The following is a 26071-nucleotide window of genomic DNA, read 5'->3' as shown; positions in this document are numbered from 1 at the left end:
AAAGCAGTCACACAATGAGAAAGGAATTTGTTAGGCTTAATATTGAAACCCGTCATTTATTCTCAATAATATTTAAATTAAGCACCCAGTGGGGATTTTTTATTTAAAAAACTCCAATTTACTTATTTGGGTAAAAGGCAACTTCCATTGATTTCAAAAATGATAGATAAAACAATCAAAGAGAGATTTTTAGAGTACATCAAACATTATATTCGAGGAATTTATCTTCTAAATTTATATGCAAATAATGATCATGATTTTTTCCATGAGTGCATGATATATTAGTCTTGATTCTTTCTAGATATGTGTGTATGTCTATGTCATAATGGTCTAAAGCTTGTGTGTCTATTTTCTAACTTATAATCAAAAGCTAACTCAAGAATTGAGTATTAACTTAAGCTTATATTTTTAATCCATGAATTATTCTCAGTCAATGTGAGATATTCTCCTCAGCATCCTCTATCAAAAGCATTTTTTTTTTTGTCCTTATCAAATGGATAGATAGTGTTGGCTAACTCGTATATGAGTCTGACTTTAATCCCACATAAAATCTTATAGGCCTAATTCATATTAAAAAATTAGTTCAAAAGTTAGAGGTTGCTTCAAAGTTAAAATCGTAGTCCAGAAATTGTTGTCGGCCAGTATAATCTCCTCAACATAGTTTTGTTATGTGCATCACATAATGGTTTTAATCATTATCATAGTAATTTTGTTTCAACACATAATATTGTTGATCCTGCCATAAGTGCTGTGTGCATGACATTATAGTCTATCTTTTTGTGTTTCCTATTATGTCCCAACTCTAAAATACATATTGTTACAATAAATGTATTGAAATTTAAATCTTGGTTTGCCAGTGAAAAATAAAAAGACCAAGCAAACAGCTCTGTCGCACCAAAGTAATTCCAGCAGAAAAATAATTGGGAGACATAGGGATGACCGAATCAGGGCAATATGAGGCCATTTTGCCCCTTTTTTTACCGGATAAAACGACGTTGAATTGCAATAGCCCTATCTTATTATCAGGACCATATAAATCTGGACAGCAGGGTCAAGGTTCTGCTTTATGTAGCCCGAAGAACAGATTGTCTTCCTTTTTCATTCAAAATTGACTTTTCAGCCATGTGTGTCTGATGTGTCTCGGATTCTAAGGGCTCAGTTCCCTTCAAAACAAATTAAAGAGGTATGGTTTAAAGTTTAAAATTTGAATTGAGTCATTTCGATGGTCTGAGAAAGCCAAATGGACTTTACAATCTTTTCCCTTTTACTGATTCCAGTCACATAAAATATCATCCATTCCCACTCCCCAGTCACTCATGAGAGATCAACATTAACCTTCAAAGCACAACTTTTTGGGGAAGAGGAAACACTTAGGCTTAAATGAGTAAGGATGGCGATAGTTGTGAATGAACTGAACTATAATATATGTATAAAGAATTGAAATAAACTAAAACACTAGATGAAAAGGAAGCGTCAAAAAGAAAAAGATTCCAACCAAATTAGCTATCAGAAGCCAAAAGAAAATGGAAATGTAGGAAAGGACAAAGATGGTAAGTTGGTAACACCGACAGGGTGCAAGTCTGTGCACTGAGATGGGCCTCTGTTGACATAAACACGTATCTGCGTAAGACGAGGGAGAATGAATGGTCATGTCACCAAAAATAACCTCTCTCAATAATCACTGATGAATAAAATATTGGTCATAGTGAGAATTTAAATCATACTGTCATGATTATGTTATTATGATAAAATTATATAAATATGTTACGATCAGTGTGTCACGGGCGGAAGCAGTGTGAAGGAAGCCTATTGTCCCGGGGATTGAAGGGGGAAAGTGTAGGGTTTAGGGTTCGGAAATTGAGGCAAAGTGAAAGGAAAAACAAAATTTGATAAAGAAGCACAAGGTAAAAGGGCTAAAAGGCGAAGGGTTTCGCCAAAAAATATATCTATGTATTTTGAAAAAAAATAATAATCAAAGAAGCAAAGGGCCAGTAAACAACACAGCGTCTTAACTACTGAAAACAACAGGTGAGTAAGTGAAAGCTCCATCACCCCCATGCACACGTCCCTTTCGAGCTCCTCTCCCCCACATCTACCGCCTCTCTCTCTCTCTCGCTTTGCATTGGGAAAGCCAAATGCCAACCACATGTATTTATCTTTCAATTAATTAACACCATGAGTACGTTTATGAGTACACACTCCAGACTTTGCCAGTTTGCCTTGCTACCGGCATGTTTATATATACATATATATATATATACACACACACATATACATATATATATATATATATATGCACACACACACACACATATATGGGTACCATATCATCCATCAGTAATTTTACACAGAGAATTCGCACAAGCTAAAATATAAAGAACACAAGCTTTATTATACTACATACAAAACATGTTGTATTAAAGTATGTACTTTTCCTACTTATTTTATTAAAATAAGAGATTCTTTTAGAAAACAAACTCTCATTACCGATTAGAATTTGATAAAATAACTTATTTTCTCATTACTATAAAAATAATAATTCATTTTATCACTACTTTTTAAACAATAGTCCAAAATATTATTCCATTTATTTACTGATAATTTATTATAGAATTTATTGAGGAACAAATATGATTTTCAATTAAGGAGATACAAATCATTCTAAAATAAAACTCTCAAATGCAATCAAATAACATCTCACTTTCTACATAAATTTAAAATTTAAAAATAATATAACTATAGTTTGATATTTTCTATATATATGTTTCCTCATTTGTATTATATGTTAGTCAAATTTTTTGCCCCCGTTAGCTTGATTTTCTAGCTAAGCCACTGATATGTATATGTGTATGTATATTAGTATATGGTACATTATATTCGTCATCTGATGAATGCATTGCATGACATGATACATACATGAACAGAGGGTTTCTCTGTCTATATGGTCTTATATTATCTACTAGACCAAATAGCTCAAACCCCCAGCCATCTCTCTCTTTCACAAACACTATACACTAGTTAAAAGACCTTTCCCTTCTTTCTTTCACAATTCAAAATCAAAGAAAGAAAAAAAAAAAAAAACAGATCGAAGGTGGTGGTTAAGCTGTCAATCAATCAATCAATCAATCAATCAAAATCACTCGCACACCCGCAGGCACAGACCAGTCATCAATTAATTTTAAAAGAGAAAGAAAAGGGCAAACCAAAGAAGATGTCCATGTCCTCCTCTTCTACTACCTTGTCTTTGGACCAATTCCCTACCTCCGAGCAGCTCTGTTATGTTCATTGCAACCTTTGCGACACTGTCCTCGCGGTATCATTCTTATTCATTTTTCACCATCTTACAACACTTCCTTATATAATTAATATCCCTTCAGGAATTAGGGATAGGGCTAGCTTTCTCAAAAGAAAATGTCAATGTCCATTCTCCTTTGTTTTTTTTTTTTTTTTTTTGGTTTATATTAGGTGAGTGTTCCTTGCACGAGTTTATTCAAGACTGTAACGGTTCGATGTGGCCACTGCACCAATCTCCTCCCCGTGAACATGCGTGGCTTGCTTCTGCCTTCGGCTAATCAATTCCATTTGGGTCACAATTTTTTCTCTCCTTCTCATAATCTTCGGGTGGGTAAATCATGACGCAATAAACCGCGTTTAATTAATACTCAAAACTAGCTTGTTGGTAAATTAATTTTGTTTGTATATGTACTTGACTAATTTGTACAAGATTCCATGTTGTTTTTCATGGATAGATAATTTTGGTTTTGCAGGAAGAGATCCCAAATCCATCTCCAAACTTTCTGATCAACCAAACAAACACCAATGATTTCATTGTACCCACTAGAGGTGTAGTTGATGAGCTTCCAAGGCCTCCAGCTACCAGCAGACGTACGTGAGACTCATTACACTTCCCTTCGCTTTACTTCTTCCTTTCTTTCACATTTTATTGCGGGAATGTTTTTAGAGCTTCAACATTTTCAATTTTGCAAGAAAAAAGAAAAAAAAAAAAAGTGCATTGGTCAGGCAACAACATAGTGTTATTTCTATCCCTAACAAAGGTTTGATACACACACACACACACACACACACACAGACGCACATATATATTGTTAAATTTCTCACTTTCTATGTTCGTTATAGATGTTGTACTTGCTCAATGAATTTAAAAAAAAAACCAGAAAAAGAACCAACCGATCTGCTTTTTTGATCACTACTAACAGTAGTCAAGGGTCTTTCTAAATTGTGTTAAGTTAAAGAAACGGGACCTTTAGTACATTAAGTTATAGACACAAAACCTTTTATTATGCCTGCAGTTTCGACCTTCCCTCTTATTTTATGGGGCCTTGATTAATTTGTCAACAAGTTTTCTTCATTTATTACTAGCCCTAAAAAACTGCATTAATGTTTCTGCGTGAAATCAAACTAACAATAATGCTTTCTTTCAAGTCATTCTCGACAATTTGGGCCCCTTTTTTTGTAGGGTTTGGGTGAGCAAAATAAAGCTTATGCTATACCAAAATATAGTTGTAGTAAAAAAAAAAATCTATGAATAGGGCCTTGATAGATGATGATTTTAGTGGTGTTACTGCGTCTAAGTCTGTGTGTGTCTGCTCATTTACAGCACCAGAGAAGAGACAAAGAGTCCCCTCTGCGTACAACCGATTCATCAAGTGAGTAATGATGATTCAATAGAATCTTTCCCTCTGTTCATGATTTATAACTATTTAAATAATAGCTATTAATTAAATTCAATTTATTATGTAAATAATATATAAAATATATGGTTTTTTTTTTTTTTGTGGGGTGACTTAAACACTTGCTAAATTTGGAGCAAGAAATAATAATAATATTCACTTCAACATCTGCTGCAGGGACGAGATCCAACGCATTAAGGCTGGAAACCCTGATATATCCCACAGAGAAGCCTTCAGTGCGGCTGCTAAGAATGTAAGATCCAAGACAAGTCTTTTAGGGTTTCATCTCTTTACCTAATTAGGTTTTTTTTTTAAAAAAGAAAAAAAAAGAAAAAAGAAAGAAATTTATTAGGGTTTCAATTTAATTATTCTGTTTTTATTCTACACATGACACAGTGTCTGTGACGGTGTTTCCTTTAACTGATCCTATTTTGTTTCCAATATTTGTCAGTGGGCCCACTTCCCACACATTCACTTTGGTCTTGTGCCTGACCATCAGCCGGTCAAGAAGGCTAACGTGCGCCAGCAGGTAATTAACCTCTTGTGTCGATCATATCACGTATACACTGTTTTGTTTGATTTGATTAGATTGATCTCGTGCATGCAGGAAGGAGAAGATGTTCTGATGAAAGATGGTTTTTTCGCTTCAGCAAACGTGGGTGTCTCGCCTTATTAAGAATGGCTTGCCATTGCATATTGCTGGTTTTAAATCTAAGTTATGTCCTTTGTTATGATCTGTGCCTGTGTCGTCCTTTATCGCTGCAGTAGATTCTAGCTAGTGGTTGAGTTTAACAACACTCTGTTTAATTAAGTACTTTAATTTAATCCAATCTGCTTTTCAAGGTCTTTTTCATGTTTATAGTTCTCGTCTAGTGTGTTAGTTGCCTTAATTACATATGTCTACTTTTAGACTTTCTTATGAATTGCTTTGTTCGTTATCTCTATCCCTTCTCTCTTTATTTGTTTCACTTCTTTAAATTGTTTGCTTTCTTAGGGAGATTGCCGATGTGGGTATATATATTGTCAGGCAGATTAATTACTTCACAATATCTTTCATCTTCTGTCTGATATTGTTATTATTTGTTTATCTGTGTTTTGTGATGACGCATGTTTTCACAAGGTTGAGATCAGAAATGTAATTAAATCTTCTAACTATAGACTATTATAAATATACACATGTCATAAGATCTTTAATTAAAAGATTAGTACAATTTCGATCAACAATAAATTTAAATTTCTTTAGTATATGTTTGTTATAACAATATTTCTTGAAGCTCCACTAAATAGATCCGGTAAGTTATGGTGGATTAGGACTATATATCTAGATTTAGCATATGAAAGATCCATTTAATAGCCGTAGAAAACTTGGATGGATTAATTTTGATTTCTATTGTGTGTTTATATGCACTCCTCTAATTGCTACTAATAAGTTTTATCGGATTGACCTAGTCAAAAGATATATTATGGACAAAAAATTTAGACCTCACCATTTATGAGTTTTTAAAGATCTTGAGTCGAATGTAATTATATTAACATTTATATATGATTAATGTTGACACTAGTTTAGTGGGTAAAATCTCTCAAGTGAAAATAAAAAATTTATGATTTAAACCTTACTCACATGAGGTGGGAGAACATTAAATTGTCATTCGACTATATATATATATATATATATATATAAAAGCATGCATGTATAATTAAGAATAATTACTAAATATTCTTATCCAACAAGGTAATAATCATGAATAGCACCTTTTTATTAAAAAAAAAAAATCATGAATAGAGAACCTAATAACACTTGTGATCATTTTGTTAACACTCATATGATTAAGACTAGGTCCAGTCAGCATGAAACCAAAGCTGCAGTGCTGCTCATTCAGTTTTAACAACTGTTGAATGTTGAGGATTCCCCGATGGAATCAGCAGTCAATGAAAAGATAGCATATCCACCTAAGGTCCAAAAATAACCTGAAATTATGAAAATAGGTAAACTTGAATTACTTTTTACATTATAGAATTTTGGTGATCAAAACAATAAGTAAAAATATCAATTAAATTGAAATTATGATTATCGTATGATATGACATTATCATAAATTAACATGTACCTAGTGATTACTCATCACTTCACCGTCCCAAATAAGGTGATATATTTACACACAACATATATTTCATATTAGTCCCTAAACTTGGTATTTTTATTTTATGTGTACATGTTACTATAAAATCTTAACATATACACACTTATTTTTTAGATGATCAATTATGGTAAAGATTATAATAAAGAAAAAAGGGCATTTTTATCATATGAAATAATTTTATTGGATAGGTCCATTATAACTGCTTTATAGCTTCTTTCTCTAACGTTAACATGTCATTGATACAAACGATGATAAAATGAATGGTAATGAAGGGCTTAGTTAAATATATGTTCTCTTAAAAATTTGAATCGTGTGGTATTTCCCCTGACTTAAATTTTTTACTTAAAATTTTAAATATTAACTACGTTCAGTGGTAGGGATGATTGATGAGTTGGTATCATTAAATTTTAATTTTTGACCTTATATATCATTGAATTGAATAAAATGAAAATAAATGAAAATTTAAGTCAATATATCCCCGCCATTTAATCACAGACGACGAGCCACTCCGGCCCCAATTAGGGGTTGGCCCGATGTGGTTTGGTTCCCAATCAAACTTAACTCACCGGTTTTTTCAGAAATTATAATCTGAACGCTACCCGTTCAATTAGTTATTCACAGTTTTAAACCATAAATTCCTTTGTATTTTCTAGTTTATTCAATTTTTAATTTTTTTTTATAATCCAATTTTAAAGTTTGCCCACCCCTAGCCCCAGCAATTTTACCCTGGAAAATATTTATAGAACATTTTCTCTAATTTTAATTAACTTGACTATCATTTAGAAATTTTGTATGAATGGAATATCCGTAGACTTTCGCCTCGAGATATTTTACGCCCATTAGGCCATTTTTCATTTTTCACGCTATACGGGCTTGACTATTTCTGTTCTTAGAGGAAACCCACTTATGTTTTTGGGTTCAATTAATGTGGGCCTGTGCCCCGAATGATCCGTCAACATTCAACAAGCTGAGGATGTCGCACTTTCCCAACGTCGTCGAGAATCATCAGAGTTCCATGGACAGGCATAGTATCACGATGCTTTTAGTTTGGCCGTGACTTGTAAAGTTGAAATTATGCATTACGCATAAGCATTGGATGCGGCCTGACAAAATCTAAGCACTGTAGCATCCACTTCTCAGAAAAAGGTCCATGAAAGGTAGCTCCCACGAGTGCTTGGAAATCTTTAAAAGCTGTTGCCGTTTCTACACAACTTGTTTCTCCATTCCACCGCCAAAAAAGAAAGCATGGTATCATCACTGAAGTCAATTCTTTAAGTCAACATGCCAAGCAGTTCAATGTTCAGCTTTTTAGAAAAGCACGCAGCTTATTTATTAAAAGACGAGTCCATGTGGATGTTGCAGCTAAGTTATTGCATGTGTTTACATTCGTACAAGCAAATGCGGATCGAGTAAATGGTTTAGCAATGCTAGTAATCAATGGTTGCATGTGAAAACCGTGTCCAAAAACTGAGAATTAACAACAGTTCCTTTCTATTTGAACGTTGAACAAGCTAGTAAATAACAGCCCCTCATGAACCCAAATGGGCTGGCAGCAAACTCTGATTTATTCATACACTGATAGCGTAAAAAGCAAAATCACATTCGTTACTTTTTGTGAAGATACGCGTGTTGGGGGGGGGAAATATGCTCTTTAAAAGTGTATGTGTTTATTTAATTATAATAAATAATATTTTTTATTAATAAAATATCTTAATTGTATTAATATTTTGAGTAAAGTTCATTCAATCATATTATATGTATTTATGTGATTACTATGTAGATTCACAGAAGACATAAATATAAGTTATCTTATGATTAAATAAATTAAGTTCGCAGTTGATAAATAAAGTTGGACACTTTATTTAGGTATAGACTGTAATAAATTTATTGAATAATTTGTCTTAATCATGTATGAATTTATTGATATAGTACGACTACATTGAACAATATCATATATGAGATTTAATTAACTTTACAATAACTGTCAGACTTATTAAATCTCATATGCATTGATTTTACTATAATCTTAATCTTGAGTTAGTTATAATTGCATAATTGTAATTGTTATTATATTTGAGTTACCAATGGGCACGACACACTCTTATAGTCAAGATTACTCGGTATCTTGTTGAGAGCAATTATGAGTATTAGAGTTATAGATTAACAATATATAATTTGTACAACACATCCCTTGATGGGTTTTCAACACTTGATCATAAAATTATTTGGCTAGAGTATGTCAACATATTTAGTATGTTGAAAATTATCATTAGAAAAAATCAGTAACTATCAAAGAATAAGATGTTATTAAATTGATTGGACAATTGAGATATTGATTTAATTAATGATACAATACAAAAGATTAACAGTACAAAGGATTATGCAGTAAAAAAATTAATGTGGCATAGGTCGAATTATTATTCAAAAATATTATCTTAGATAACATATAATTATGGAGGTCAATTCCAATCTTTTAGTGGAATAGATTTGAAATTAAATAATTGGACTAGTTTAATTACAGGTCTAATTATTATAGCCACTATTGTATGTACCGATATGATCTATGAAGTTAGCTCATTTGAAATTGATTGTGCCGCTACTGAATTAATAAGCAAGATAATTAGTTATTTGAGTTAAAAACCTAAATATATTATTTAGTGGGAGACTCCATATAATATACTTGTGTCTAAGGGGTCTTGTATTATTTTACAAGGTGGGCTCCTATGACAAGAAGAAGTAACGTTACTTTTGATTTTATTATTTTTAATTAAAATCAAATTTGATTTAATAGAATTAAAATATATAAAAATATGGAGCCTAGGGTTTTTATTAAGATAAAGATATAAAATAACTTATTTTCTCTCAAAAAGGAGTGAGATGCCACATTATACAGATTAGAGAAAAAAAAATTCTCTAATTTTGAGAAAAAAAATTTCTCCTGCTCGTTGTTTTTAGTGATGATAATTGCTTTTACACGACAAATGCAAATCAAACTTGAGTTATAACCTAGAAGATTATTGATGACGACTTGTGATCTAACAAGATTGATGGTGACAGTTTGTGATCTAATAAGAGAAGTGGTGACAGATCGTAATTTGAGAATCTAGATTAATTTAACGAAAAAGTCAAATCGAATTGTTAAGGTATAATTTTTTAGATTACAAATTCTTATGTATTATATGAGATTGATCCTGAAAATTTTTATTAAAAAATTTAAAAAATTAATTTTTCTCTATCAATGTGAAAAAGTCATCAGGCTTGAATCATGAAGAACAAGCAAAAAGAAAGACGGAAATGGGGGATATTAGATGCACAAACAGTACACGGGGGCATACTGGTGCAGTTGGCCAGGCAACAAACCCCCAAAGCAAATAAAAAATAACCCATACAATCTTAAAACATGGTATCCAGCTGGATCAACATCTTCCACCACACATGGGTTGGAAATGTGGGACCTGCACATCTTATTTACCCCTGCTTCATGTCACTTTCGAGTTCATTGGCACATCTGCTTATTAACCAATAATATCCCACATCAAGATCCAAGGGCAAAAGCTTTGGATCACTAACCCCATCATGAGTGTTGTTTCTGTACCAAAGCTATGAGACTTCATAAAAACTTACCTTCTGAAGGCAACTGCCTGGTGGTTTTGTACCAGCAAGCATCAACAATAACAGCAATGAGCATATAGAATAGATGGACATGTTTTATAGCGTTTCCGAAGTACAGAATGAGATAAAACTAGACTGTAGGATGTTAAGTAGTATTGAAAATTGATAAATTGTCATGAGTACAAAAACTGTAGGTAATAAAAGAATGACAGATCCAATAAATTAAACAAGAAACCTTGGAGGCACGAACAACATTGTGGACAGAAAAAATACAGGTCTAAATGACAGAAGAATCGTATCAACAAGACTAAAATTACACACCTACACACTCACAACCATAAAGCTCACTGAGAAGCCAAGATGCAACGTGGGGGAAAAGAGAAAACATCCTAAAGGAAATTGCTTAGTGGAAGAGTACCAGCATAGCACACATGGTCATCAGCAGCGTGAAGAACATCTTCAATCTATCACCAGTAATTGCGGTTGCTGCAGAGATGTCTTCTGGCCTGAGAAAAAAGGAAAAAAAAAATGTAGAGTCAGAATTGATTATCTTTCTGCAGTAACAACTTAAGTGTTACATATTAGACATGGATGATCACAGTCCATACTTCTGCAGGTGACTGAGGGCACCGCAAAAGAGGGCATTGTCCGGTATGGGAAACTCAGTTTTATTTGTAGCCTCCGGATTGACTACTCTAACGTATGTTTCTTGGCCAAGATACCACGAGTCAAGGTTTTCTGTTCTGAGATTCCAGATCCCCACATTGTCAAGTGATACCAAGATTGCAGTCCATGCGCCAGGATAGACCTAGACAGACAGACGGAGAGAGATTCATACTCAAGGTCACGATTATCAAAAGAGAATTCTTATGAGCATTTCATCTTTCTCCACTACAATTGAAGTCTTGATCAGTAAAGTTAGAAACTCATTGCTTAGGTTTGACATTTATAGCACAAATATTACATGACATCATTCATGAAACTTCCACAATTGATCAACTTGCCTATTTGTCAAGTTTCCGGGGTAATAATTATCATTGTTAAATCTGCCAATGACATAGATGATAATTCTATGAGGATATAGAAACCAAACACACCTGTGTTGTGGTGCGGGCAATACCATCCCACTTGTTATATGTGCCCCTGCTGTTATCTGTCCACTCACCATAATCCATCCTGCAATAGATTGATTAATGAGAAGGTATAAAAGGCACTTTCTTAGATCCATTATGCAGTAGGAACAAGCAGAGATAGTGATGGCAATAGGACAGAACAAAATTCCTACCCGACGACAAAAAATGCATAACCACTCATGTGATATGCATGCATCTTGGTGTCATTGTTCTGTAGGATGACTTCCATAAATCCCCTATACGTTCCATTAATTACCGATGTTTCCATCCGAGGTGGTCCTGTAACTGGCTTAGTGGGAAAATCAAGCTTATAAGCTCCCTTCACTTTGAACCAGTCGGCTAGTCTAATCGGGGTGGAAGGATTAACGAACGATATTCCACTAAGAGTTGCCCGCCGTTTTCCGTCAATCATTTCTGGTGGCTTGTTTCTCAACACATAAACTTCAGTCACATTGATTGAGCCATATCGAAAAGAACCCTGTGGATTTGGACGGGCACCACTTGCAGATACATTCCATCTGCATAGTTCAATCACAGAACACCCAAAAGTGAGTAAATATAAGCAGCCAATTCAAAAGAATTGCGGAACTCTATAAAGAGATGTCAACCTGCCAAATTTTCAGTTTTTTATATATAATCATATAGCAGAATATTTGATAATCGGCATATGGTACATAATTATTGCAAACTTATTGATAAATTAAGAAGGAAAATCTGGTTTATATATTATGCAAGTTGTGCAACCCCCAGCCCCAAATCAACAGCAGCATTTTCTGACCGTATCAGAGTTCCAAAAGAGAAACCAACCTGATGGATCTTGCTTGGTTCATGGAGAAGGTTTTGTCAAATTCATCATTTGGTCCTTCTGGGAGGGGACCGCGTGCCTTTCCTTTGGAATTTGTATAGTGCAAGATGGCAACACCAGTAACTCTTTTCCATTGTGATTCATTCACAAACCTTGCGCTTGCAACAATGTAATAATCGGTACTAGCATTTTGATCCATGGTTACCAAAAACGAATAAGATTGTCCTACGTGTATATCTAAGCTAGTATAATTCTGTTGCACTGTATATGATCCCTCTGTCTCTGCTAGAAGTAGATTATGGTTTTGGATCCTGAAATTCAGAGAAGTTGATATTCCAACATTGTGCACGCGAATGCGATAAGTTTTCCCTGTCGAACATATTACAAATGTCAAGAAAACAATTGAGCAGTTCCACCATAAGCAAAAAGGTGTAGAAAAGATGATATTCAGACTTCAAAATTCACCTGAGGTCATCAAACTACAATAGTTAATTGAATGTTTATCACAGTCATACACCAGCGAAATTTGTCTCTTTTATCTCTTTAAGCGGTCAAAATATTCTGATTTAAATTTGTTCCCACAGAACACAAAGTATTCTAGCCAGACGCCAAAACGATTTAGCAAGATTTAAGTATATTCACATTGGTAGCCCCATAGCAAAGATGGGCATCCATTCAGTTGATACCCCTGACATGATTTATCAACGAGGAAATAACAATCCCTAGACACAAAATTAGCAGTCACACTAATGATTAGTGTATATCCGAAGTGCACCATCATACTTTTTCTAACATTATTTCAGAAGTAGGCTTGATGTCCTTAACTGCTATTCCATAGTAAGTTAACGGCCAAAATAACATGGTACAGTTAACATAATAATGGGTACCCAGCTAGCCAGTATTTGGCAAATATGAAAGGTAAACAAGCTAAATCAAATATGCTGTCCAGCAAAATAAGTTGGGCTAACAATGTATTATGTACAACACCCACCTGGATGGACTTCAATCGTTTCATAATCAATGCCATCAGGAACAAGTGTAGTGTTATATTGGTAAGGGCCTTTCCCATTGATTAGCACCCCATCTGGCATTCCTAGACCTTTCCCAGCATCAAGTGTCTTTCTCAGAGCCTACAAACGAAAAAAATTAACCAGCATCAAACATGTTACACCCCATACTTAAAAGTTGAAACAAGTAATTTTAAAGAACACTAACCGTGTGGTTCCTCGTGTACCAATCGCCAATCAAAATTGTAATATCCCCATCTGGGGTATCAAAAGGAATTGGAATAATAGCTCGGTTGTTAATTATAAAGCCACCGAAACCGCCCGATGCTCTCTGAAAATGGAGGGATGGGAAGTAAAAGAAACTTCCAACTTGGTCCTTAACCTGAAACTGGTAAGTCCAGTTCCACTTTGGAGGAATGGGACAATTGGTGCCCAAAAGTCCATCTTGCCATGAGCTACGCCTTTGTTGAATGCCAGACCTGTTGCACAATCAAATTTCACTCAGTACATGGGCTTAGAGCGTTATTTCTACATGAATTTACGACAAATATTGAAGTAAAATATTTACCAGTGGATAAGTAGACTTTCGTCTAATTTGTTTCTCACATTGACAACGACATTGTTGTTAGTAGTCACATTTATAGTCGGACCTGGAAACTTGCCGTTAATAGCAATAACCTGCGAAGCAATGGCAATACAGAATCACAAACTGGACCCCTAATACCTCTTCAACTTCATTTCAAAGCTCCCTATACTATGCAAACTAAATATCAAATACTAAGCTCAGATAATTTTTTTTTAAAAAAAAAGGTGATACATTTTATAGATCTGAAGCTAAAAATTGAAACTATAAGATATCTAAAACTAACCCGTTTGCCATTTACGGAAATTATTACACATATCCGCATGGAAAAGAAAATGTGAAGAAAAAGAAAGAGATCTAGAAAATGGAACCTGCTGGGGCACACCAAGAGGAGAAGCAGTGATATAAGAAACCTCAAAGTCGAAGTAAACAAACAGATCTGCAGCAGAACACAAGCTCGCGAGCAAGGCAATGTGGATAGCCAACAAAGATAAGCCTCTACACAAAGCCATTTTGTGAATCTTTTTCTTTTTCCAACTTTGGGCGTCTTTTGAACAAATTTAGAGCAAAAATTCCTTCAGCTTTTTACCTGGGTATTACATTATCAAACCCCCCCCACCCAAAAAAAAAGAAAAAAAAAAAAAAGCAAGAAACCAGAGGCTCTAAAGTCTAAAGAGTGCTGAAGAGAGAGAGAGAAAGGGAACGGCTATATTTCACTTTGTTGGCTACTAGAGTGTGTGTGTGTGTGTGTGTGTGTTTTCAGTGAGCAGTTTTTTTGGGCCTTGTTAAAAGGAGAAATAAATGCGTGCAAAAAAGTCCAAAACAATACCCCCTTTCCTTCTTTTTTGAAAATACAAAACAGGGAACTTAATGGTTTGGCCATTCATTGAGTGAACTTAACGCGCCCAAGCTTTTGTCGGTCCTCGGGCATCAACTCATGGTTTCCATCAAAATAGCAACGGCATTTACAATTTGACACACATGATGGAGAAATAAAAAAATGACAGCCCATAGCCAGATCACACATGAACGGTTTAGATGGATGGATAGATGCAAACGACACCATCAAATTAAATTATTAACTTGGCCGCATGCATTATGCATTTAATAAATACAAAGTGCCAATGAAAATTATCTAATTACGGTTAAAGTTAAACGTACGCGTGTTGAGTGGTGTTCCTTTTTTTTTTTTTTTCGGTGCGTCCATTGACCTCCAACGTTCGGATCCTCTGAAATTTGCAACATGATTGCCAGCCCATGAAATGTGGACCCCCACAATTGCCGTAAATAGCATCTAGGGCTTCGTGTTTATTTGGTAGGTAAAAGCGCCTTTACCAAATAACCGTCTGATTTGATTACTGTGGATGTGACTCTTCTGGAAATAATAACCAAATAAATACATAAATAAATAAAGTTGCCGAGCTGTACGATGTAATTTTTTGGAAAAAGAAATAAAAATTTCGAAAATTAACCTCGTGATACCAAATGACATAAATTTATTTATTTTTTTCTTAAGAAAAACTTTTTTACCCTTTCTGGGTGTGCTGTGGATACAGCCACAGTGGTTGGCCGCTAGCCCTACCCTACACGAACTTTATGGTCGTGACGAAACAGGATCCAACGGACTGAGGGATCAATTTTTACTTTTTGTTGTTTTTGTAGGGGACCACGCAAATCACGTTGAACAAATAATCCTTTAAAAAAAATTAAATAAAATTACAGAAAAATAAGTCGTATTTTCCTTGGGGTGCCATTTATTTTATAAGAGCATTACCGAAAATTAATTATTATTTTTTATTTAAAGAATTATATCAATAAAAAATTTTAAAAAAAATTCTTTGAATGAGATTGTCCTTCCTATAATATCTCTAAAAGACTCTTTTAATTTAACATTTCAAATATTTATTTGCTTATCTGTGTAGCAAATAGAAAAATGAAAAAATAAGTCATCTCTCAAAAGATTCTTCAACTAATAATAAGTTTATATTGTTTTAATCAAATTTTTTTCTCCACTAAAATAATAACAATTATAACGCTTCTCTCTCTTTAAGAATAATGAGATTAAAATAATACAATATTAAATTAAGTGCTCTAAAAAAATTTAAAATGAGACCGTGCTTCTTAAAGAGAAATAATAACAATCTTATTTGAAAAATCTCATTTAAAGTGTCTTTTCAATTTTTTTTTTTTATTGATATGACTCTTCAAACAAGTGTAAAATTTCTTTTAAAACACTTTTTATGATGCTCTTATTCTTCAAATAACATTTATTATTTTTTATATCATTATTCTAGAAGCAAGAGAGAATCATATTATTGAAAAAAAAAGTACTTAAATTTAGTATTAAAAAAATGGGGAGTAGTTAAATTTAGTGAGAGAAGAATTTAATTAAAATAATATAAATTTACTTTCATTTGAAAAATCTTTTGAGAGAAAAACTTAACTTCTCACACTTCTATTTGTCATATAGTTAAGCAAATAAGTATTCGAAGAATAGAACTAAATGAGTCTTTTGGATAACACTCTTACACTCAATTTAATAATCTCACACCATAACCTGACATGTAGGTTACACAAAGTAAATTTAGAACAAAAAAAAATTATACAAATTCATGGCCCATATTCATTAGTTGTTTTTGTATTAAGAAGTTATATTTGAGCTAAGATTGAATAGAATATAAGTAATTTTTTCATGAAAATCATTCAACAAGTTACACTCGATAAAAGTCCAATTAATAACCAAGTCAAATGTACGGTGGTTCAAATTTGACACAATAAATCTAAAATATCGATGGAAACATGGACCACCACATGTCTTGCATTATTATTATTTTTTTTCATTTAGTCCAATGACAATGTTGGGGTATAATTTGTGCAGAATGAAAAAAACAGAGAATTGTATTAATAATGGTGAAACTTTATTATATAAAGTTATGTGTTTATAACTCTATATGTAGAAAAAAATAAATAGTAATAGGTAAACTATAGAAAAATAATGTTTACTTAAGGGCAAGTTACAAATGTTATTTTTTTAAAAGATATTATTTCCCTCCACCAATTAAGTGATGCACATGAATTAAGTAAGTAAGCCTCGATGAAACAATGAAACACTTATTTGTTTGCTTGTGTTGTGCATTGACGAAAACAAACTTGAATACTCTTGACTATTGCAAGCCTGCCAAGAATCAATATATTGTTCCTGTAAAAAATAATATATTGGATGTTTGATGCATAAAAAAAAAGGTGTTATATGATGAAATTCATTTTAGGAAAGAGGGCTGAGAAAAGAGTGATGTAAGATCATTACTTTCATGTCTAAATAACTTAAAGACGATCTCTATTTATAAATATACTCGTGCCTCTCTATTTGGGTTGTCATCTTTTATAATACCCCTTTATTTATGGCCGTTGGATCAAATCTTGATGTTAATCAATGATTCAAACTAAGCTATCACCATTTCAAATGAATTATCACTCTTTAAGTGAAAAAAATACATCTTTTATAAAACACAATTAATTAAACATATTTTTACAATAAGAATAATTTATTTTAAAAATTATTCTAACATACAATATGAAATTTTGTCAATTCAACTAATTGACACCCATAATTTTTACACTGGCTTTACCTTTTTATTTATTATTAAATCAAATTTCGAGTAAAAATATGGGGACAAAATTGCTGGTCACGCACGTTCAAACGAGTGAACACCGGAGCCTTTGCTGACAGAAGATCAGTCTTAGAATAAGATTGCTGGACTTCGGTTATCTGCTTCAAAACGAGATTGTTGTGGGGCTTTAATTTTTTTGTCTTAATTTTGAGGCTTTTTTTTTTTTTTTTCATTTTATTCTGCTGCTTCCTGCTTTTGAATTTTGCAGCTCCAATGCTGCATCATATTGACTTTATGTATCCAGGTTCCAATCTTACCCATTTCGTTTATCAATTACTTATTTGAAAGTTACCTTTGCAAGATTAGTGAAATAATAAAGAATTGTGCACCTATTATCTCTTTTATTTTAAGAGAATTCGTTGGTTGAGAGCCAATTAGTACGCACCCACAATTAACCAAAAGCATAATTATAGAGTTATGCTTGTGGGTTCACGCAGAGAATGGGTTTAGAGTAAATGGAAAGACTAGTTAAGTAAACAATATTCTTGTCTGCCGACTGCCGAGTGGTGGTTGGGTCTCTCATCACTTATTAACTCATAAGAAAGACCCATAATCAGTGATTTAAAGACACGTTAGCTTTGTTTTTCTTTACTCTTGGCCAAGACACATCAATCAGAGTATCAGACAGCTTAGCAAGCATACTAATCACAACCAAACATCCATACAATTAAATGGGTTTGCTAAAGTCCATCAGTTGATTTGGACTGCAATTAACCTCGTAAAATATTTTTAGGTCAAATCTCGTTTAGCATTATCAAAAGAAGTTATGGGAGAGCAACAAAATTTCCCAATTTGTACTGTGAATTACCGTGTCTCCTGACAATGACTTCAATCAGATTGCCCATATTCCTCGCCCAAAAAATAATAATCATTCCTATAAAATAAATTCAATTCTAAAAGTGAAGGCACCTGTACAGGTGGGTTGTGTATGGCCTATGGGCCGGTGTCAATGATTCCTAGCTCTTAAACTAAATGAAAATAGCTGTAAATCATTTCACATCACATGTTGTGATAAACTCAATTGGTGACTTCACACGCCCTGTAACCGCGTGCGAGTTAAAAAAAAATCACACATATTACATGCCAACTCAATCATAACCCCGCACCCAACTTATTAAAATCTGATTTTAACGAACTATTTAATTGATGGGTAGTACCGTCAGAAGTTTCTCACTTCATGTAATACAAATACTTCTTCCAAATGTTCTTGATCGGTACATCCCGTCGATTCATTTAGAGTCTTTTAGTAAAATTAGGTTAAAAAAAATCATATTTTTAAAAAACGAATCGTTTGTTTTGAGTTCAGATGTCCAGAGTACGCCACTTGGGCTAGTTAAGTATGATTATGAGGGCAATGGTTCGAGTCCCCACGGACTCAAAGTCCCTCAATTAATTATAATTGTGTGGAGATTGCTTATAACGTCTTTCTCCCTTGCGAAATACGAATGGAGTAGAGACATCCCTCCCCGGAAGAAGTATTTGGCTGGACATGTACTTCATAGAATAAAAATATAATAATGTAAGTCCTATGTATATATTTGATTGTAAATATCAGTGTAATGATATGTTGTTATTTGTAAATATCTCTGTGTAATACAATAACCTAATGCTTAATCAGTTAAAAAAAAAAAAGATGTCCAGAGTACCCTATCCCACTTATCTAACATTATTTGCGAAGTACACTTGATATCCTTATAGTTTGTTAAGAGAAAATATAAAATTAACTATCTTAACTTAAAATAAATTTGTTATTAACTTAAGGTTCTGTTTCGCGCAACAGCGCAGCTGCCCCGCACCTATGAAAGAAGAGAAAATTAGCATGCTACAAAGAAAATACAAATAAGAACTATAAATTCAAGATTCACACCTATGGGCTATGGCACACGAGGAACCTGCCTTTACGCTATTTTAAAACACATTGAAAAATGATATCCCATGGAGCAGACAGCAAATCCTTGCATTGGGAGCTCGTCAAATTTGCATAACGAATGCTGTCAATTGATCAAATTCCAACTGTTTGGGCCATTTTTGATACCTTAATATATTTTTTTATATACACATAATTGACGTGGTTGATTGTAAAAATGAGTCAACCGAGCCCCGAAATGACGAACGCAGGTTGATCTGCGAGTCCGAGTCAACCAAAAAAAAAAAATCAAAATCAGAAATGGACAGGGTAATGCAAAGTCACCGCAAATCCAGCAGCAAATGGCTCTTCTGGCCCAACCACAATTAGCTCCTAGTGGGCCATTGATATCAATGCTAGTTTTAAACTCTTAATTAATTGAATGAGTGGAAATTGATCATTTTTCAAGCAATTGATTGTGCAAATTAAATAATAAATATATGATTTTGGATGAATTATATATACAAAGACAGAGTATTATAGGTTTACCCCGGGCTGCTGGCTGCACAATGGTCTACGAGAAAACGTTTGCTTGTTCGATTACATGTCGGCTCATTACTTTTTGTTTGTGGGTTATACAATTTCCTGATATTATAATATGAAATCTACTCTAAATTTAAATACATATAAAGTACAAGGTAGAGGTTCATTAACTACGGATGACATTTATTTATATTTGAAAAGTCAAGTCATTTGTGTATCAATCCTGCTAAATTATTTTCATTTTTTATGTTATAGAGTCTAGATAATAAGCAGGTCACATCAATTTTAATCTTACAGATTTTTAACTCATCACCCACTTATATATATTAATTTAGGCAATCTCTATTTTACATGATACATCCATCTCACATGAACAGTGTAAGTGTGGGACCTACACACTGTTCACGTGAGAAGAATGTATCTTACATGCATATAAGATAAGGGGATCCATTAATTTATACAAAGAGTTTCTGTACTTCAACTCGGCAAATGCATAAGAGTTTACAAAAAGCTAATTCCGATCTGAACATCACAGAATCAAGAGAGCTGCAATTTTACATCTTTGGGAGGAATCACAATTCACAAATAAATTCCTCTCCCAACTAGCAACGGTCGAATGACAAAATAACAAAATTAAGAGACTACTTTTTTTGTTGTCGAAGATTGGCACATCTTCTACAACTCTGGGGAGAAAATTAACAAAGGAGGCCGGTGCCAAAGCTTTGAAATTTTGTTTGCAATAAACATGTATTCTATAGAAAATTGTTGCGGGCGTTTAGAAATAACAAAGAACTCGTCAACAAATTGCCGAGATATTTAGTTTTGCTCCCTCTAACTTCATATGTTGGTTCCGTCCCCGAGTGCCGTTCATCATCATCATCCGGGTATGGACGGATGAATGCAGAATTCATTTGCCATGCTTTGAGTGAGCTTGTAACGCTGGCGCCGGTAGCATTGTTGAACAAAAATACCCGAGCGGCTCCATAAATTGCCTTTGTTGGATAAACCCTCGAAGTAATAGTTGTTCTCCCACCTTGAGCAAAGCCTTCGACTATCGAATGATCCACCTGCAAATATACATACACAATGTTCCAAATTGATTGTGAGGATTCTATTGACAGTGCCAACATGTACATGTGTTCGTTTGGACAATAACATGATATATGCTCACCAATACTCTCATTGAGAATTTCTCGCCTTCCAGTACTGGAACAAAGCTACCATATTTTGATTTATTGACATCATTTGCCTCAGAAGATCTACAAGAAATTAACAATGCGCTAAGTAATGGATTACACCATTGCACGTGGCTTGATTTAATTTGATGCAAGAGTCGAGTCATGTAATTAATACGGTACCTTGATTGATCAGTGCAGAAGTAAGTCTTGAGACTTCCATCCTTTCCTTTCGCAATGTAGAAATAGACTGGAGTTTGCTCGGATAGGCTGTCATCTGCAAGAACCAGAAGGCCAAAGGGGCCTAATGCTCCGCGTTCAGCAGATCCTTCGCTGGAACTGCAGCTAAACTCCACATTGGACTCCGCTGTTTTCTCTAAAGCCGCCTTGTCTAGCTCAAACTCGGCCACTATGTCCAGCTGTTCACATTGCCCAAACATTTCCATGTAAGCTATATTTGCCTACTTTGTGCTTTTCAAATTGAGATATCGACAAACTAATTAAGCATAAATGTATCTCTATCTCCATACCTGAGTAGCTGAGCCAACATCAAGCGGCATCACTGACCCTGGCTTGAGCTCAATCTTTTTAAATTCTTTGCTGGTCAATCGCAAACTGTCTACTTCCTCCACTGGCCATTGAAGGAGATTACTACCAGTTTTTGTATCAAGCGCCACTGTCCTTGGAATGCCCTGTAGCATATTACCCAAAGTTGTTACTGCTTTAATATATTAAGCAAAAGGGGAGCTCAATTATAAATAAATAACCATGAATGGACAACAATACCTGAAGCGACGCCCATCCTTTCTTCACATCCGCAATTTCACTGTCAGATTCTCCAATCCAACCCCACAACACTCTCCTCTTCTTGTTCTGATCATAGAACGTCTTGGACGCATAGAACAACCCGTAATCATACCTAATTCCAATGCCAACATCGATCTCGGGATTATCTGGCACCCATGTCACATTCTTCTCATGATAAGTGCCAATTGCATAGTAATCATGCCTATCATCATCCATGCTTGCCTTGACAACATGCTTCACCCCCGGGCCATTATGTGATGTATCCAAGCCATGCTCTCCAGTTGTTGACACTGGATAAAAGTCCACGCACTCCCACATGCCAGTGTTAGGGACGCCATGTAACACCCCACGCAACAGTTCATAATTTATGAAGTCCTTAGTATCATAAACGAAAGTTATGCCAGTTCTGTTAATCCTAGACCCAATTGCAATCCGCCACTTTCCTTCGGATGTCAACCAAGCTGTTGTTGGATCACGGAAGTCCTTGGCACCAATGCCAGGTGGCGGGACTAGAACAGGGTTTCCGGGGTATTTGACCCATTTGATGAGTAGAGGATCAGATGGGTCGGCAGGATATGCGAGATTTTGGACCTGCACAGACTCGTTGGTGGATCCAGTGTACAACATCATAAGTTTTCCATCAGGTAGGATTGTAGCAGAGCCGGTCCAGACACCCATAATATCATACCATTGATCGGCAACCATGGCCAACGGGAGGTGATACCAATGGATCAGGTCCTTTGACACAGCATGCCCCCACACTATGTCACCCCATATTGCGCCATTTGGGTTGTACTGGTAGAACAAATGGTACCATCCTTTGTAAAACACTGGACCTGTAACATTTTGCAGGTTAATGAGGTTAAAGTTTTTCTTTTTTTCACACTTTGTTGAGATTGCAAATGAGTTAACCAAATCACTTGACAATACAATTCCTGCTAATTAATGTTTGGAATGCTGTTGCTGTATGAAACACCAAGTGGTCACCTGTCACAAGCCAATTAGCTTGGAGGATCTAGACAAAATCTTCAATTTTTGCCAACTGTCCTGATATTTAATAAAGAAAACTTATAGTTGATTTTGTTGCCAATCATTGAACCTCCTTTTTTTTTTTTTTTTTTAAATTTGGCATTTGTTGTGCTGTAGATCTCGAAAACCAGCAATCTTTCAAAAAATTTTAAGCATTGCTTACTAGATTGATTGTCTGGATGATTTGTACCAGCCGACCAGTCACGTTCCCTAGCATATGGTCAAGTTCAGCGACAAGTGCGCGAGTTATAATGAATAAATTAATGTACAAAGTTCAAAATTCTTACAATACATGTTTGTATTCAATCCAGCTGTTCCAGATTCTCAGCCTACACGTTTCATTCATTAAGCAGATGACCCTTTTAAACAATTAAGTAAAGGATTGGGGACACTTATGAAGATTAGGAAATTAAGTCGGCTTAAAGCTCGTTGTATCCAATTTGAATTAGTCCAACCACGGGCAAGTTTCTTGGAAAGTTAATCGGATGAACCAAAGTTGACATACGGTAGCAGGCAGCCAATAAAGATAAAGAGTTCAGAAGAAGAAAATAAAATAAATATAAGTAAACAAAAAGAACGAGGAGAGGACGTACCATTAGGATCTAGAGCAGAACCATCCACAATCCAGCGTTAAAGCATCATAATCATAGCATCAAAATGAAACAAAAGTCAGTACAGAGATAAGATTGAGGTGTTAATGCGCATTGAAAGAATAAGACCACAATTATTTGGTTTGTCACATCACGGACGAAAAGGTCCTTCCAAGTTCCGGTGATCATTCAAAACTTTTGCTTCGACGAACACGACTTTAAATAATCGAACAAGTCACACACGTAACACGAGCTTTTATGCTTACGTTTTTTTGACACAATTAAATGTTCCAAACTAAAGGTTTTAACTTTTATTAGTTTCTTTAATTAAAATAAACAGGATTCGCACAACAGGTCATAAAACCAAAACTAAATAAATAAAGTGGACCGAGGCATTTTCTTTTTTTCTGAAATCTTAATGTTCGCGCAGGGACATTCACAAAAGAAATATGACTTTTTGAAAAAAAAAAAAAAACTTTTTATTTAAAAATAACTGAAAAAGAAAAAGAAGAAAAAAAAAATCAGAAAACTATACGTAAGAAAGAGAAGATGAGAATGTGGGCGGTACCATTCATCCAATTCTTTTGGGGTTGAAAGTGGAAGGCCGTCCTTTGCCACGACAGCATATTATTGGTCCAGGGATACGACGCCGTCCTTGCACCAAACCGCCGGTTCGACTTCTCAGACACCCCGGCCGACGAGGCACTCGTAAACGGCCGGAGTCTCTCGGGGTCTTTCGACGACGACGACACATCATTAAGCCCATTTTGTGCATTATCATTAACATTATTATTGTCATTATCAATAACGTTAGTAGGGGCTATAGATCCATTATCGGATAATAATGCAACTAAAAAACCAACGACCAACAAACCGGATAGAACCAAGACGATGGATCTCCGGCGAGTTGGCCGCGGACGTTCCCCGTCCGGGAGAGGATTGTAGGATACATTAGAATCTGCCATTGATTAACGAATGTATGCGGCGCACTAGAGGGCTGCTGCTTGATAAATTTGTTGGTTTCAATGAATAATGGGGAGAAAGATTAAGAGAACCGGGGGTCTATTTATACAACAAAGAGCGGGCTGTTGATTTTTCTATTAATGGGGGATTGCTGTTTATATCCTAATGGCGAGAGTTAAGGGCGAAGGGCAAGTAACAGAAGTAACCGATTTGGACAACTGTAAGTTCCATGTATTATTTGTCCAATTTGCCTGTACGTAACTTAGGTCATCAAATTAAAATCAATTATTTTTTTGTATGATTCAATTATTGTTTGTCAAATAATTAAAGACTTTTAAACCAATTGGCTAACATTATTATTATTAAGAATCCCGTTCCTTCTAACCACGCAAGAGAAGACGTGGGTGGTCTGCGTGTTTCCTGTGCTTTTTGTATTTGTACGTGGGGATCTCTAAAGTATTTGAGTGTCATCTAATTATATCCGATGAGTTGTGTGATAAGGGATTCAAAAGGAAATATTTGAGTGTCATCTAATTATCTAAAATCTGGTTTTTTGAATTTTAGTTAATAGTTTCAATCCGATTTCACTTGAAGTGGGAAGGGTGATGAGTTCGGTTGTGGCTGCAGAAGAAGATAAGTAAAACTTGACTTTTAATCTTTAATAAATTCAAATTATTAAGCTTGTGAGTAATACTAACGATATGACCAATGCACGGGATAACGGTTCTAGGGATAGCAAAATTAACCGCAAATTTACCTGCAAAAATTCGTCCGTCGTGGGTAATTTTGTGATTTGCGGGCGGGTTTGATACTTTAAATTGAAACTTAGGTGCCGAGTGAGTTTACTATTTAAAAAAAAAAATCACTGCATTTTTATGTGGGTATTTGCCAAATTGCATTCTTTATTTTAATTATATATTTTTTTTAATTTTAATCATAAAAATTACACTAAAAGAATTTAATCATATATGTATGTAAGTTAAAGTTCTTAATCCTAAACTTAACTTATCTCACCGTAGCGCGAACACATACACACAAAATAAGCTTTTAATGACTAGAAATTTTACAATTTTCAAGCTTAATATTACTGATATTTTACTTTAATTAATTGATTTTGTTTGTTTTGCTTTAATAATTTGAATCTAATGATTGCTTACTAAAATTGAATTTTATTTATCTAATTAATTGTTAACAATAGTTGTGCAAAATTTACTTGTTAAAATTGTTGATACTTGTGAATAATGTTGATAATACTTGTATATTAATTAAAAGATGGGACAAGGCATTGGTATTAATGATGACGATTTACCTTAAACATAAATATTTTGTGTGCTTATTTTAATGTTGAAAATTTAATTTCTTGGTTACATTAATAAAATCTAGAATTGAGTATTGTATGTTGATCTTTTAGGCTATTATTATAAATTTATAGTTTGAATTATATAATTCCATTTTTTATGTATTATTAGAAGTATT

At 34.3% G+C, this 26071-nt stretch overlaps 3 protein-coding genes across 5 annotated transcripts; 1 reads left to right on the top strand and 2 right to left on the bottom strand.

Moving 5' to 3' along the window:
* The first annotated feature begins 2968 nt into the window (after positions 1 to 2968).
* LOC18047686 (axial regulator YABBY 1) lies at positions 2969 to 5588 on the top strand. The gene is made up of 7 exons (XM_006440311.2): positions 2969 to 3313; positions 3466 to 3621; positions 3768 to 3885; positions 4619 to 4667; positions 4869 to 4944; positions 5143 to 5220; positions 5299 to 5588. The coding sequence occupies exons 1-7, from the start codon at positions 3212 to 3214 to the stop codon at positions 5365 to 5367; spliced, it is 648 nt and encodes a 215-aa protein (XP_006440374.1). The 5' UTR covers positions 2969 to 3211; the 3' UTR covers positions 5368 to 5588.
* Positions 5589 to 10568: 4980 nt separating this feature from the next.
* On the bottom strand, positions 10569 to 14727 carry LOC18047685 (monocopper oxidase-like protein SKU5). Of its 2 annotated transcripts, XM_006440310.2 has the most exons (9): positions 14343 to 14727; positions 13957 to 14066; positions 13597 to 13867; positions 13373 to 13511; positions 12384 to 12750; positions 11729 to 12094; positions 11541 to 11619; positions 11052 to 11251; positions 10569 to 10949 (listed from the first exon to the last, which is right to left on the bottom strand). In XM_006440310.2, exons 1-9 carry the CDS (start codon positions 14481 to 14483, stop codon positions 10847 to 10849), a joined length of 1776 nt encoding a protein of 591 aa, XP_006440373.1. In that variant the 5' UTR covers positions 14484 to 14727; the 3' UTR covers positions 10569 to 10846. The 2 variants fall into 2 exon arrangements, with proteins under 2 accessions (XP_006440373.1, XP_024044407.1); XM_024188639.1 differs by lacking the exon at positions 11052 to 11251.
* A 5777-nt stretch (positions 14728 to 20504) lies between these two features.
* On the bottom strand, positions 20505 to 24805 carry LOC18047684 (acid beta-fructofuranosidase). 2 transcript variants are annotated; one of them, XM_006440309.2, is made up of 7 exons: positions 24201 to 24805; positions 23636 to 23644; positions 21993 to 22849; positions 21737 to 21898; positions 21390 to 21625; positions 21203 to 21290; positions 20505 to 21098 (listed from the first exon to the last, which is right to left on the bottom strand). In XM_006440309.2, exons 1-7 carry the CDS (start codon positions 24595 to 24597, stop codon positions 20784 to 20786), a joined length of 2064 nt encoding a protein of 687 aa, XP_006440372.1. In that variant the 5' UTR covers positions 24598 to 24805; the 3' UTR covers positions 20505 to 20783. The 2 variants fall into 2 exon arrangements, with proteins under 2 accessions (XP_006440372.1, XP_024044406.1); XM_024188638.1 differs by lacking the exons at positions 23636 to 23644; positions 24201 to 24805 and adding exons at positions 23206 to 23252; positions 23330 to 23625.
* Positions 24806 to 26071: the final 1266 nt, after the last annotated feature.

Source organism: Citrus clementina, unplaced genomic scaffold (genome assembly GCF_000493195.1).
Source record: "Citrus clementina cultivar Clemenules unplaced genomic scaffold, Citrus_clementina_v1.0 scaffold_3, whole genome shotgun sequence".
NCBI lineage: Eukaryota > Viridiplantae > Streptophyta > Magnoliopsida > Sapindales > Rutaceae > Citrus > Citrus x clementina.
This window is presented reverse-complemented; position numbering and strand designations above follow the sequence as displayed.